General features: G+C 40.8%; 1 protein-coding gene across 6 annotated transcripts in view; it reads left to right on the forward strand.

Moving 5' to 3' along the window:
- Positions 1-6163: 6163 nt before the first annotated feature.
- The window catches only part of TJP1 (tight junction protein 1), a 512314-nt gene continuing 504082 nt past the window's right edge, over positions 6164-14395 (forward strand). For 3 of the 6 annotated variants that reach the window (XM_063449132.1, XM_063449131.1, XM_063449133.1), the window contains exon 1: positions 6165-6650. In XM_063449132.1, the coding sequence (XP_063305202.1) occupies positions 6230-6650 (421 nt within the window). In that variant the 5' untranslated portion in view covers positions 6165-6229. Of the gene's footprint in view, positions 6651-14395 lie in introns of all 6 variants that reach the window. The other 3 variants (XM_063449129.1, XM_063449130.1, XM_063449135.1) reach the window with 2 other exon arrangements.

Consider the following 14395-nt stretch of genomic DNA (forward strand, 5'->3'; position numbering starts at 1 on the left):
ATCATCGCTGGGCATTACGCTTGTTACGAGACCCATAGGCCACTCATTGCGACAGACTTCTCTATCTTTCAGAAGAACAAGGTCGCCTACTTTGAGGTTAGGCTTGGGTGTTTGCCATTTGTAACGGCTTTGAAGGATATGCAGGTACTTCTTTCTCCAGCGGTGCCAAAACACGTTGGCTAGGTGTTGCACCTGTTTCCATTGATGCCTGTAGGTATCCTTCTGGTCGATCTCAACAGGAGTCCCAACCTTCTGAGTAAGGAGTGTGGCTGGGGTAAGAATCACTGGAGAATTGGGATCATAAGATACTGGTACTAAAGGCCTTGCATTAATGATGGCGGATACTTTCGAGAGAAAGGTACTCAAAGTCTCATGAGTCAATAGTGAAGGCTTGCGGTCCTGCAACATGGAATCAAGAATTCTTCGAGCGATCCCAATCATTCGCTCCCAGGATCCTCCCATATGTGAAGAATGTGGTGGATTAAACAGCCAAGTACATCCATTGTTTGCTAAGAAATTGTCTAGTTGAAGTTGTTTACAGGCTCCAACGAAATTGGAACCACAGTTGGATCTTAGCTGCTTGACAGGTCCTCGGACGGAGAAGAATCTTCGTAAAGCGTTGATGAAACAAGAAGAATCCATTGACTCAATCACTTCAATATGTACAGCTCGTATGCTGAGACAAGTAAACAACACGGCCCACCTTTTGGTGTTGGCTGCTCCACCACGAGTCTTTCGAGTTACCACGGTCCACTGACCGAAGACGTAAACTCCAACGTAGGTGAAGGGTGGATCTGTGCTTAAACGATCAGCTGGCAGGCTTGCCATTTGTTGTAGTTGGTGTCTACCTCTTAACTTGCGACACTTGATGCATTTGAAAAGCAGGGAAGAAACACATCTTTTCATTCCAACAATCCACAAACCGGCTGACCTGATAGCGCCTTCTGTAAATTGTCTACCTTGGTGTTGTATTAGTTCATGAAGGTGCCGGATTAGAAGAGTGGCGATGTGATGCTGACCTGGTATGATGATAGGGTTTTGTTCCTTGCTGCACAGGTCAGATTTCTCTATTCGACCTCCAACTCGCAGCAACTGATTGTCATCGACCACAGGGTTTAGATTAAATTGTGAACTATCCTTTGATAAAGGTATTCCACCTTTGAATCTGTGGAATTCTTCCATGTACACTTCTTGTTGTACGCAGCGAATAATAACCTTTTCGGTACACTCAATTTCCGTTGCGGTAGGATGGTTGGTACAGATATGCCAACCATGACACTCTGATGTTAAGCTCCTTTTAAAACAATGGGCAACGTGAATCAAATAGGCAATAGCCCTAACAGCTGATGACCAGGTTGAGAAACGTTCAAAACAAAGTGATTTGAGTTTTGGTTCCGGACTCATAGCGGTATGCAGTGTTGTGTTCATAGACCTGATTTCTTTATCATCATCAGGATGTACCAGTTCGTAGGCAACGTCTGTGGAAATTGAGTAGGAGTTTTCGTGAAGAAATCTTGGAGGCGTCAGCCACAAGCAGCCATGAAGAGCTGCTGGGGATATAGCTCTTGTCCCATAATCAGCAGGATTAAGGTCAGTTGGAATATAATGCCATTGCTTTGGCAGAGAGAACCTTTTAATGGCTTGATGTAGATTGTTCGGCAGCTTCTCTCTCGGGAGGCGAAAGGGTAGGGGTGCTACCCAATTATTGGAATCTTCCTGAAAGAACTTGTTGTCCATTACTTTAAGGAATTCTTTGCCTTCTACTGAAGGAGCTAACATGTTGTCTTCGCTGCTTGCATTGAAAACTGTAGAGCCAAAACTGTCATCGTATGTGTGGGAAAGGTTTGTGTTGCCGTGTTGCAACTTGCAGATAGTTACCTTCTCCTTTACCCAGCAGTGATGTGGGTATGGCTCAAAGTGAGTGTTACGACCATTTGGCAATACATTTGTCTTAAATGAAGAAATGTTAGTAGGCCTTTTCATTTTGCCTATACAGACATTACCTATGATGACCCAGCCCAAGTCCAGGTACTGGGCAAATGGAGCATCTGGGGGTCCGCTGACCTGCCTGTGCACCTTGTGGACCCTTAGAATATCTCTTCCCAGCAGAAGAAGGATTTTAGCATCTTTGTCAAGTGGTGGGATTTCACTTGCTATTGACTTTAGGTGAGGGTGGTAGAAGGCAACTTCTGGTGTAGGTATTTCTTCTTTGTTGGCTGGTATCTGGTTGCACTCTACAAGTGTAGGTAAGGGTAATTGTAAGTTACCTCCTAGAGAGGACACAATAAAGCCATGTGCCCTTCTTCCAAAGACCTCTGTAGTGCCGCTACAAGTGCTTAGGGTGTAAGGGTGAACCTCTCCTCTTATGCAAAATAGATCAAACAGTTCAGGTCGGGCAAGTGATCGATTGCTTTGATCATCTAAGATAGCATACACCTTTAAAGTCTTTTCTGGCTGATCCTTGTGGTGAACGTTCACTAGGCATATTTTAGCACAAGACTTGTCACAGTGGTCTTCCCCACAGACTTCAGTGCATGAGGAAAATATCATAGTGGAATTAGGCACCTGATCTGTACTCTTCCCATCGTGATTTGGTCTGGGAGAAAGGTTTGCAGATTGTGAAGGGTTGGGCTCGAGTGGATGGAGAGCTTGAACATGGTCCTCGGAACCGCACTCTATGCACTTGATAGGGATTTTACATTCCTTGGCAAAGTGATCAGTGGAAGCACAGCATCTATAACATACCCCAAAGGTCTTTAGGAGTTCCTTTCGTTCTTGTAGGGGCTTCTTCCTAAAACCGATACATTTTTTGAGGGGATGTGGCTTCTTGTGGATAGGACATAATTGGTTTGGGTTTTCGATCTTGCCGCTCTTGTTTGAGGCGGGAGCTGATGTGGGAGTGGGAATAATGTCTGTCTTCTTAACAGACACGGGACCTCTACGGTTCTTGTAGCTGATTTGTAGGTTGTCACCTTTCAGTGAGGGAGTGCTGAACTCACCAAATGCAAAACTAGGATCGTTCTTGGTGTCAGCAATGTTCCTGACAAATTCGCAGAAGTAGGAGAAAGGGGGAAATGAAACCTTTTTTTCCCGTTTGTATTTTGACCCAATTTGGATCCACCTTTCACGTAGGCTATATGGAAGCTTGTAAATGATAGGGTTAACTCCTCGAGCAGTGTCCAGGTAACTGAGGCCCGGTAGTTTAGGGTCAGTTTTGGCAAGCTGGACTTCGAGAAGAAGGTCACTGAGTCTCTGGAACTCTTTATTGTCCTTACCAGATATCGTTGGGAAATTTTCCAATCGTTTAAGCAATGCATTCTCTATGGCTTCAGGACTACCATAACTCTGTTCTAGACGTTCCCATGCAGCGGTGAGACCTGCTGTTGGATTGTCGATGTAGACTGACCTGAGGCTCTTGACGCGTTCTGTAGATTGTGGGCCAAGCCACCTGATCAGCAGATCCAGCTCCTCGGCAGCAGAAATACCAAGATCACCTATGGTAGTTTTGAAGGCAGCTTTCCAGCTTCTGTAATTTTCAGGATGGTCATCGAAGCTTACTAGGCCTGACTTGGTGAGCTCTCTTCGAAGTATATACTTTACAAACTCTGCTGTATCAGTTGTCTCTGACTTTACGTAGGAGGTCGCTGGTTGGATGTTGTGCATTGCGTTGTTTATGGTATTGTTGTAAAGAGACGGAAGATATGGTGCAGCAAGGGTGTTCAGCTGAGTTGTTGGATTAAAGTCTGGAACGGTACTATTAGCCGGAGGTTGGTAACTTGCTTGCAGATTGGTGTGTAATTCTGTGACATATGCAGAATCAGCATGACAGTCAGGCGCTGTACTGGGGTGGTTTTGCATGTAGGAAGTTGCTGGAACAGCTTTTGCCTGGTGGTGTGGTGAAGTCCTTGCGTTGTCGTGAAGAATGGAGGCAATTGAGTGCTCGCTGCTGTGGTTTAGAACATAGTTCTTAGTGCGTTCGAATGGATCTTCCACATCTGCCTTGATGTTGACCCTTTCACTAGCATTTTCATCTGCACCGATAGCTTGTTCCAAAATCTTTAGTCTTGCTGCAGCTGCCTCGTAGTTGCTCTGTTCCTTTAAAGCTTCAATTGCTGCCCTTTGACGTGCTGCTTTAGACGCTGCCTCAGCTTCCATTGCTGCCGCTTCGGCTTGCATTGCTGCAGCTTCAGCCTCCATGTCTGCTCTCTTTTTTGCATATGCGGCCTGTACTTTGCTAGCCTCTGCTTCGGCTCGGGCGTTTATAAGCTGTTCACTAAGCGTTGAGTGCCTTGAACTTCGGGATCTAGAGGAACTTTTAGAATGTCTGGTGGATACGGATCTGTGAGATACAGTGTCCTGTGGCTGCGTTAATTTTGCTTCTGCCTTTGCTTTAGTTAGCAGGATAAAGCTTTCTCTTTCCATGTTAAGAAGCTGGACATTGTTAAGTTGCTCTAATGATTCCTCAGTGTTAATGTTTTGCAGAATAGTTTTATATTTATTGCTTGTAGTCTGGTACAGTTCATATGAAGCAGAGAGATGCTTTATGGCGCCCTCTAGTTGCAGTACCTTATGGCTGGGACATGAAATCACATCAATGTGGGTGAGGATTTTATCCCAAATCTGCTTCAAACTGGTTGCTAGTTCAGTTCTCATGGATTCATAGTTCTCTTTAACCTTCCAAGTGGGTTTCACAAAGCGTTTAGGCAATGCACTGGGCTCTGGGTCCTCATCCTGGCTTTCTCCATGTGGTGCTTCATCACACACTGAGCCTTTTCCACTCATGATGGCCTGAGGTACACAGGCTTGGCTGTAGCAGTGAAGAGTGTCTGTATACTGTGTGGGGCTGAAACAAGCTGTGCTGGGGCTGTAACAAGCTGTGCTGGGGCTGTAACAAGCTGTGCTGGGGCTGTAACAAGCTGTGCTGGGGCTGAAACAAGCTGTGCTGGGGTTGAATGCAGACTTCTCATACAATACACACAGTTACACTTCACTATGATCTGTCCTGTGACACAGCAATCTCTGTACAAGCTGCTGGATACGTTCTTTTACTATTCTGGAACGGCTGCAAAGGCTATGAATGTGTTTTTCAGGAGCACATGGCGCTCATTGCCCTGATGAGATTATCCATACCAAATCACCTTCCCAGATAGTTTACTCAGTCACAACTCACATGTAAGAAGATCTGGCGCTGTTTATTAGTCGTATGATCTGTAGAATGTGAAGTTACAACAGGTAAAAGAACGATTCTTCCAAACAGGTAGGAGAGATATCACAAGTCACATTGAATGTACAGCATAGAATACACTGGAACAGGAAAGGGGGAGGGGAGAATCTGAAGCATCATGCAAACTATGGAGTGGCCCAAGAGACAAACTTAAGATGCACATTAAAGAAACAGTACATTATAATAAAACAATATCATGTAACATGACACTAAGAATTTGCAGGAAAAAATGGACATTAACAAATAATTGGTGGTTTCTCTGGGTTTTAGCACTGCCAATAGTTTACTAATCAAATAATGAGTTAATCAATTTCATAAGTGCACTGCATTATCAGATTACAATTATTTTAGCACATTGTCTGACCACACATTAAAAATACACAGAAATGTTCTGTTGACGCATCTTGTACAAGTGATATTTACTGTTTATGTTTTTATTAACTGTCTATTACACAGGTGCAGTTATTCTTGTTGAAATAAATATAGACAAATGAAAGTGACAGAATTGTTTGTACGCATTTTGAGAAAGCCATCCAAGTCATGTGATCAGAATATAGTAAATAAATACAGAGGGATGAAAATGGGACAAATAATTAAAGCCAAAGAAAGGGACAATAAGAGATCATTATACCATACAATAAAACAAAGTCATACGTAGCAAAACTCAACAGCACTGTAAACTGTAGAGAGCAAGTTATATTAAAATTATTATGATCGTTGTATGTAAGAATTTGAGCAACACATTTCCTTCCGCTGAGAGCACGTCATTTTTTTTCCTTTCAAAAATCTTGCAACAATTTGTTTACCAGACGTTCCGTGGAAATAGTCCGTCTTCTGCCTCAGTAGATGTTGGCAGTTGTAAGGGGCTTATTAGTCCAACGTAATCCTCTTAAGAAGCTATACGCAGTAAAGCAGTGCGCTTCCTAGTCTGGAGAAGGCCTTCGTTGTGGCAGAAGAATTAAATTAATTACAACGGCAGAATGCTGTTGTGTCCCGTCTGTCCACATGATGTGCATACACGGTGAAGAGCCCTGTCCGGAACATGCAGCCCTGGAATTTCGGATCTTCCAGTACAAAGTCAAGATGCTGGGTAGATCTGCTAAATCGTGGCTTCACAATATCGCACGGCCAGTGAAAAAGGAAAACGAAGACACAAAGAAGTGGCCCTCTGTGATTCTTAACAATCACAGGGAGAAGATACTAGCTGAGCTGGATGTCAATAAAGTCCTATCCTACCTCGTTTATGAAAAAGTTTTCTCCTTGGAGGAATATAAAGACATCTTGACTCAAGAGAGCAATGAGAAGAGGGCAGAATCTTTTCTGGATAAGCTAGTCGTGAAAGGGCCAAGTGCTTTCTGCGCTTTTTGTTCTGTTTTGGAAGAAATTTCACCCCATTTGCTTTCAGGATTCCTTCCTGACTGTAAAGGTAAGACGAGAAATTATTATGTAAAATAAAATATTGAGGAGCAATGGGACTCAGAATACTAACTGGACCATAACTTTACATTCTAGAGAGTTGAGTTCTCGTGGACTTAATTAGCCGATTTAATTGTGGTAATAAAAGATTTATACTGAGGAATATCTGTAATATATTCATTAGATGATTGAATTAGCATATATTCTAGATAACATACTCATAGGTATATCTAGCTATTCCATTAGTGGTATAATGTGAGCCCAAGGTAAGTTTACAAACAGGGTTGCTATAGATAAAGTAGAACCTTCTCTGATTCACAGATCATTCATCACCACTGCTTCTCTGTATAATGAATGGGTTTATTTAAAAATATATATGTTTTCGAGAACAAAAATGTGTCCAGCCAGAATGATTTGAAATTCAACCCAATGAAAAGGTTAAAATAATTAAAATTATAATGCAAGTCAGTAACAAGGAAAAATAGGCTAAGGACACATGCAATGTGAATTGATAGTAAAATTCAATTGTTCATATATTTTGACGGGTTACACTTATTTTACATTCTTATTTTTTTTTTTTTTTTTTTTTTTTTTACAGTACAGGTTTGTATGCAAAGTTTCCATTAAATAACATTGGTAAGAAGCAGGACAGTATGAATTGTCCCATTTACACTGGGAGAGGGAATAAAGAGGGGAAAATCCTATTTAAAAAAAAAAAAAAAAAAAAAAAAAAAAAAAAAGAGCTCTGTATGGCAACATGAAAAGGATGACTTTTAGCGAGTGTGTGTGGTTAAATGTGGCAAATATATGCAATAACTGAAAGTGTTGGCATTTAATCATTATGTGCTCAGAATTACATGTCCCATATTGCTATTGTCTGCACTCCATTAATATAATCTTCTATTACAGTTACTCTAATATCTTTATGCATGTGTACATTGGTTAGATCAACAAAATCCATCTGGATGACAGTATTGGCAGGCATATATTACACCAAATAACTGGGATATATCATGTGCTATGCTCTCTTTCTATATAACTGATATACATATACAGTATGATGGAGTGACTCAAATTGTTTATTTTTTAATGAATATGTTATTTTAATCGACATGATGCAGTCATACATTTGTTTCTTCCTGTTTGTTGCGTGTTGTATGCCTCCATCAAGGGCGAAAATGTCTGCTTGCCACTATTGATTGCTGAATAAAAATGTATCCCTAGAATGGCAAAATTCACCCTTGTGCCATGGACTCTCCAGGATCGCAGACGCAGTGTAAATCATTTTTATTGTCTAGTAGCATAGGACAAGGATGTACATTCTAATAAAATGGAACAACATTTTTAGCACGGTATGACATTATGCCCAGTGTGGAGCACATTAATTGCCCTTCAATAACTCGTTTTATCTGTCAACCAGTTCTCACCAGTCTCTGAATATACGTGTTTGAAAATCATAAAGTGATTGAAAACCCCTTCTAACTGAAGTCAGTGTATAGTCAATTGCCTTATGACTTGACTGGTGTGGGCAGATCTGTGTTTATTAATGCATTAACTATCCACGGTTTAAAAAAATTAAAGAACTAGATTGAATAAAATATACTGTGTGTTGTAATTCTCCCAAACGAGAGATAGATGGCGCTGCTGCTTTACATAACGTTTACAGTTTTTTCTTCACTAAGACTGTAGACCAAAAATCCAAATTCATTTAAATGCTTTAATCCCGTGGTAGACAGGAATGACTGCTCTCTAAGAAAAATCTTGATGTGTTGGTTTTATTGCAAATATGCAGCTAAAAATAGACAGCAGCAAAGTTAAATCTAGACCAAGCCTCTTTAGAGCTGGCCAACCTAAATCTATTTGGGATCTGATATCAACGGGTCCGTAACATGCAGCAGGTGACGGTGGGTTTGGAGTAAAGATACTCTTCAGGCATTCTTAGGGAAATACAGGGAAATTTAACGTTTCCCTCAATTAGAATGTAAAAATATTACAATTTAATCATTAAAACATGCATAACAGTCAATGGTGGGGTATACTACATCAGGCCTGCAACCTGTATGTGTTTTGTAGTCCTAAGAACTTAAAGAGACGCAGTAGGCATTGTAACTGCCTCGTCTCATGGAAGTAGGGACAGTGGGAATTGGGAAGCACACTGATTAGTGTGCGAACACATGATCACTAATTGATTATAAACAAGTGTACTTACTTAAACTAATGTATTGAAATGTCCCATTTCTGAGTGTAGATATCTCAAGATGTGAGCATTATTTTAGACATACTGAAATATTTAAGTCTTAATCGTGTGCAGTAATAAATATCTCAGGCAACACAAGACTAATCATTCTGTGGTCTCCATAGATACAAAACTTGGTAGTAACTAAGGGCTATCAGAGTGCAGTGCTATTTGCGTTCCGTGTTTAGTAACCATAGAAATCATAACTAACTTGAGCAAGGCAGGGAGAAAAGCACATTAACTGATAGTTTGAGAATAGCGGATTTCATAAACGAGTATATATAGGAATGCAACATTCTGGTAATTGTAGCTGTGCGAGCTATTCATGGGTTAATTTAGATATGGGAATAATTGGAATTATCAGATTACCTTGAAAGGTCCATTAAGGATGGACAAGAACATTATTTTTCTTGTTTTGGAAACTTAATCTAGAAAGAAGGAAAGTATCCAGAAATAATAATTAATGATTCATGAGTAATGGGAAAGAGATTAATTCTGTGAAATTCTCCATACCTAGTGAGTGCATGTATTTGCAGAGACCTTTACCCATGCTAAGTGCCAAAGAAACACAGAGAGGGCTATTTACTAATGCGAGAATTGTCAGGAATTCAAAGTGAATTTTAGATTTCAGACCAAATTAGTGGAACTGGAAGGAGAGCAGACTTGGGGATTTATTCCAATTCATCTATATTTGCCTTAAATTTGAAATTCACTTTGAAATTACTCTGATTTGCGGACAATTCTAACTTAGTACATAACACTTTGTATGGTAGTGTGGACAATGTGCCATTCAATGATGGTGTGAAGAACGCCCCCTTGTCTAGATGTTCACCACGGGCTCCTGCAGGAGTGTAGAGGCTAGCCTCCTGCCTACTGACTTTTGGGCCATAGATAAGGCTGGTAAAAAGACTTGGTTCGTGGGATGTATTTGTACTGTTCGGGAACCAAACAACCGCACTAACCAGGGACCACCTGGGAGCTTGTTAACCCCTATTAACACCTTGGAACGGTTCTCACCTCAGTGTTCTAATTGTTGGTCTGGGTGGCCGCAATTTGTATGAACGACCACGAGGTGGCGGTCATCATGTTTACAGGAATGCAGATAGTGGTGTTTGGTCGTTGAGTTCATGGAACTATAATCGGACACTCAAACTCCTGAACATCGCTGGACTTCCATCATCGCCTTCCATCATCTTCTATAGATCCTAGAAGAACACTGTTCGGTGGAATCGTTCGTCTGGATGAGGGAAACAGGCTCCATGGTTCAAATAGAGACTATGTTCGATATTTTATTCATTTTGATGTTATCAAAGTTGACTGACCGCTAGCCCTGATTTCATGGAACTGTTTTGGGCATAGGACCATGTGCGCGGTCGGTCAAATAATTGACTTCCATGGAATTTTCGAACCCCTGAACCGATATAGGTGACTTTTGGATATGTTGGTCACCCAGATCGGGGCTATCAGAGGATATAACATTTGTGGGGTTTTCATGTGTTTTGAAGGTACTTTTGGGGTATTTGTAAATTGTATGTTTTTCTGTGCCTGGAGATAATTGAGTTTGTACAGTTCCTGACTCAATTATCTCCCAGGCACAGGGGAGGGATTACCCTGTTTTGTGTGGGAGTGGTATGGGCGTGTTTTCTGTGTCCGTGTACTGCAATAAAACAGATTATTGAGTCTGGATTAAACAGGTCATTTTACCCCTTCATGAAGTCTAGACTCATGTTTTCCTGACACTATAGTGCCCTGAGGGTTCCCCCACCCTCTGGGTCCCCCTCCCGTGGCGCTGAAGGGGTTAAAACCCCTTCAGTTACTTACTTTAATCCAGCGCCGGGCTCCCTCGGTGCTGGTGACCTCTCCTCCCCGTCCGACATCAGCTCGCCCGTCCGACGTCAGTGGAGCCGAATGAGCATGCGCGGCAAGTGCCGCGCGCGCATTCAAAGTGTCCATAGGAAAGCATTTCTCAATGCTTTCCTATGGACGCTCTGCGCGATGGATGCAAAATTCGCATCCAGCATCGCAGATGCGCCTCTAGTGGCTGTTTGGAAGCCACTAGAGGCTGGATTAACCCCAAAGTTTCTCTGAAACTGCTATGTTTGCATCTGAAGGGTTAAAACCTGAGGGACCTGGCACCCAGACCACTTCATTGAGCTGAAGTGATCTGGGTGACTATAGTGTCCCTTTAAATTTACAAAACAGGAGATGGATTCTCTATAGCTAACATCATGGAAACAATGTGGCAGTTTGTGTCATATGCTATGTAGTAAAATACTGTAGTAGAACATTAGACACAACATGCTAGATACTTTAGTACTCATTATTTTATAGAATAAGCTATAGGCATAAAGTATTTAGAGATAATGCACTTTTAATCATATAATAGGTAGTGAATTTAACACAGAATGGAGATCAATGTCCAGTCATAATTATTTGTCATAGGACCCAACCCTACCCCTAACCCTATCCCACCTCTAACCCTATCCCTACCCCCTAACCCTAACCTTACTCCTAACCCTACCCCAACCCTAACCCTAACCCTACCCCAACCTTACCCCTAACCCTATCCCACCTCTAACCCTAACCCTACCCCCTAACCCTAACCTTACCCCTAACCCTAACCCTACCCCAACCTTACCCTACCCCTAACCTTACCCTTAACCCTACCCCTACCCCTACCCCAACCCTAACCTTACCCCTAACCCTACCCCAACCGTAACCCTACCCCAATCATAACCATACCCCTAACCCTACCCCTAACCCTAGTAGGGTTAGGGGTAAGGGTGAGTTTAGGGCTAGGATTAGGAGTAGGCTTAGGGGTAGGGTTAGATTCCTGTCATCATTCCCTTAATTTTCCCTCCCTCTCCTGTTTTGTCACTTTTCAGAAATCCGAAGCACTTCGGCACTTCCGAAATTCGGCACTTCGGCAATTCGGTTCAGCACTTCCGAAATTCGGCAGTTCGGTAATTCAGGACTTCGGGAATTCGTTTTGGTTCGGCAGTTCTGAAATCAGGCACTTCGGAAATTCGGCATTTCGGACATTCGGAAGCATCTTGAATGTCTGAATTGCAAAAAATTGTCTGAATTTAAATTCGGACCGAAACAAATTGCACGTTTATTATTAACTACAGTATTTCTACTACATAGCATAGCACCAACTGCAACATTGTTTCTGTTTACAACACTCTCTGGATCTTGTGTTCTTTTTATTTCTACTTCACTAAGAACTTAAAGGGACACTATAGTCACCAAAACATATTTAGCTTAATGAAGCAGCTTGTGTGTATAGATCATACCTCTGAAGTCTCACCTCTCAAATCTCAGCCAAAAAATATTTTATATTTTATATTATCATCTATTTTATAAACTTATTGCTTATTACCACTTTTTTACTGTATTATAATTGATATCTCCTATATCATCTGTTCCTGGTCTTACATCCAGTTTTTTATGGCTCTGCTTTTGTTTGTATGTACACTGAACAAAATTATAAATACAACACATTTTAGAGTGGCCTTTTATTGTGGCCAGCCTAAGGCACACCTGTGCAATAATCATCTAATCAGCATCTTGATATGCCACACCAGTGAGATGGATGGATTATCTCAGCAAAGGAGAAGTGCTCACTAACACAGATTTAGACAGATTTGTGAACAATATTTGAGAGAAATAGGCCCTTTGTTTACATAGAAAAAGTCTTAGATCTTTTAACCCCTTAAGGACAGAGCTTCAGAAGCTTGTCTTTCACTTAATGACAACGGCATTTTTTGCATTTTTTGCTATTTGCGTTCAACTGCAATTTGCATTTTACTAATTTATTGCACCGACACATATTATATACCATTTTTTAAAGGACAGAAAGGGCTTTAATTTGATGTAACACATATATATATAAATGCTTATTTATTATAAAAAAAATACAGAAATATGCAAAAAAAATAATTTTTGTGTGTTTTTTTTACAGTTTTTGCAATAATAATGTGTACATAATTAGTGCAGGTTAAGGAAAGTAATTAAAAATAAATTCATTTAGTTGTTCTGAATTACAGAATATATAATGTGTCTGGGATTTTAAGTTTTTTTTGGTAGTTACAGGTCACAAAGCACAAGGAGTAAAATAAACTTTTTATGTGGAGCGATTTTAGAATTTGGTATGTTTGTCTTGTAAGCCTAATAGCCATAAAAGAAAACAAAATTGCCACACAAAAGTATATATTTATATAAAGTAGACACCACAGGCTATACCTAAGGTTGTTTTGACACTTTCTACGTAGCCATTTTACCGCCAACCTCTGCTAAATATTGGAGTAAAATTGTGTTTTTTGGTGGTTTTCGCACACAAACTTATAACAAAGAACTTCTCATGTGTATTTTGTAAAGTTGGTGTGTGCTATTCCTGTACAAAGTTTTATTATGTGTTCAGTTACTTCTGCTGAGTACAACGGTACCCCCATTGTATGTCTTTGGCCCTATTTTGTGAAGCTACAGTGCCATATAGGAGACCTGTCCTTTTCAGTATTCACAGCAGAATTTTGAGAGACGGATTTAATGAGCCTATGCTTCCATTTGGGGTATTATAGTAGTTTGACTGTTCAAAAAAAACCCACAAAGGCCTACCATTTGTAAAAGTAGACACTCCAGGGTATCTCATAAGGTGCATATTGTGCCTTAACATGCCCCCATTTTTTTACCATTACATGCCAAAGTATGTGGTAAAAAATAATTTTGTGCATATTTTACATACGGATTGCATTTTTGCTGGGCATTTTGTATATTTCATGTGTGCCACTAAGTTCAAACCCCCCAAATTATGCTCAGCTAAGTCTTCCGAGTAAAAGGACACCCCCATTGTATGTCTATGGCACTATTTCGTGAAGCTACAGTGCCATACAGGAGACCTGTCCTTTTCAGTATTCACAGTAGAATTTTGAGAGACGGATTTAATGAGCCTATGCTTCCATTTGGGGTATTATAACAGTTTGACTGTTCAAAACACCCCACAAAGGCCTACCATTTGTAAAAGAAGACACTCCAGGGTATCTCATAAGGTGCATATTGTGCCTTAACATGCCCCCATTTTTTTACCATTACATGCCAAAGTATGTGGTAAAAAATAATTTTGTGCATTTTTTACATACGGATTGCATTTTTGCTGGGCATTTTGTATATTTCATGTGTGCCACTAAGTTCAAACCCCCCAAATTATGCTCAGCTAAGTCTTCTGAGTAAAAGGACACCCCCATTGTATGTCTATGGCACTATTTTGTGAAGCTACAGTGCCATATAGGAGACCAAGCCATATCAGTTTTGACCGAACTTTGAATTTTGACGCCGGGCCGGTTATAAGCGTTTTTTTCTGCCTTTTTGACACACAAAGTGAGTTTGCACAGTATATTTTGCAAACCATATGTGTACTACCACTGTATAATACTTCATATTTTGCTCAGCTATGTCTGCTGAGTACAAAAATACCCCCGTATGTACCTTTGCCAGGTATATGTGGACATCGGAGGGGCACA

The sequence above is a fragment of the Pelobates fuscus genome, chromosome 3, assembly GCF_036172605.1.
Source record: "Pelobates fuscus isolate aPelFus1 chromosome 3, aPelFus1.pri, whole genome shotgun sequence".
NCBI lineage: Eukaryota > Metazoa > Chordata > Amphibia > Anura > Pelobatidae > Pelobates > Pelobates fuscus.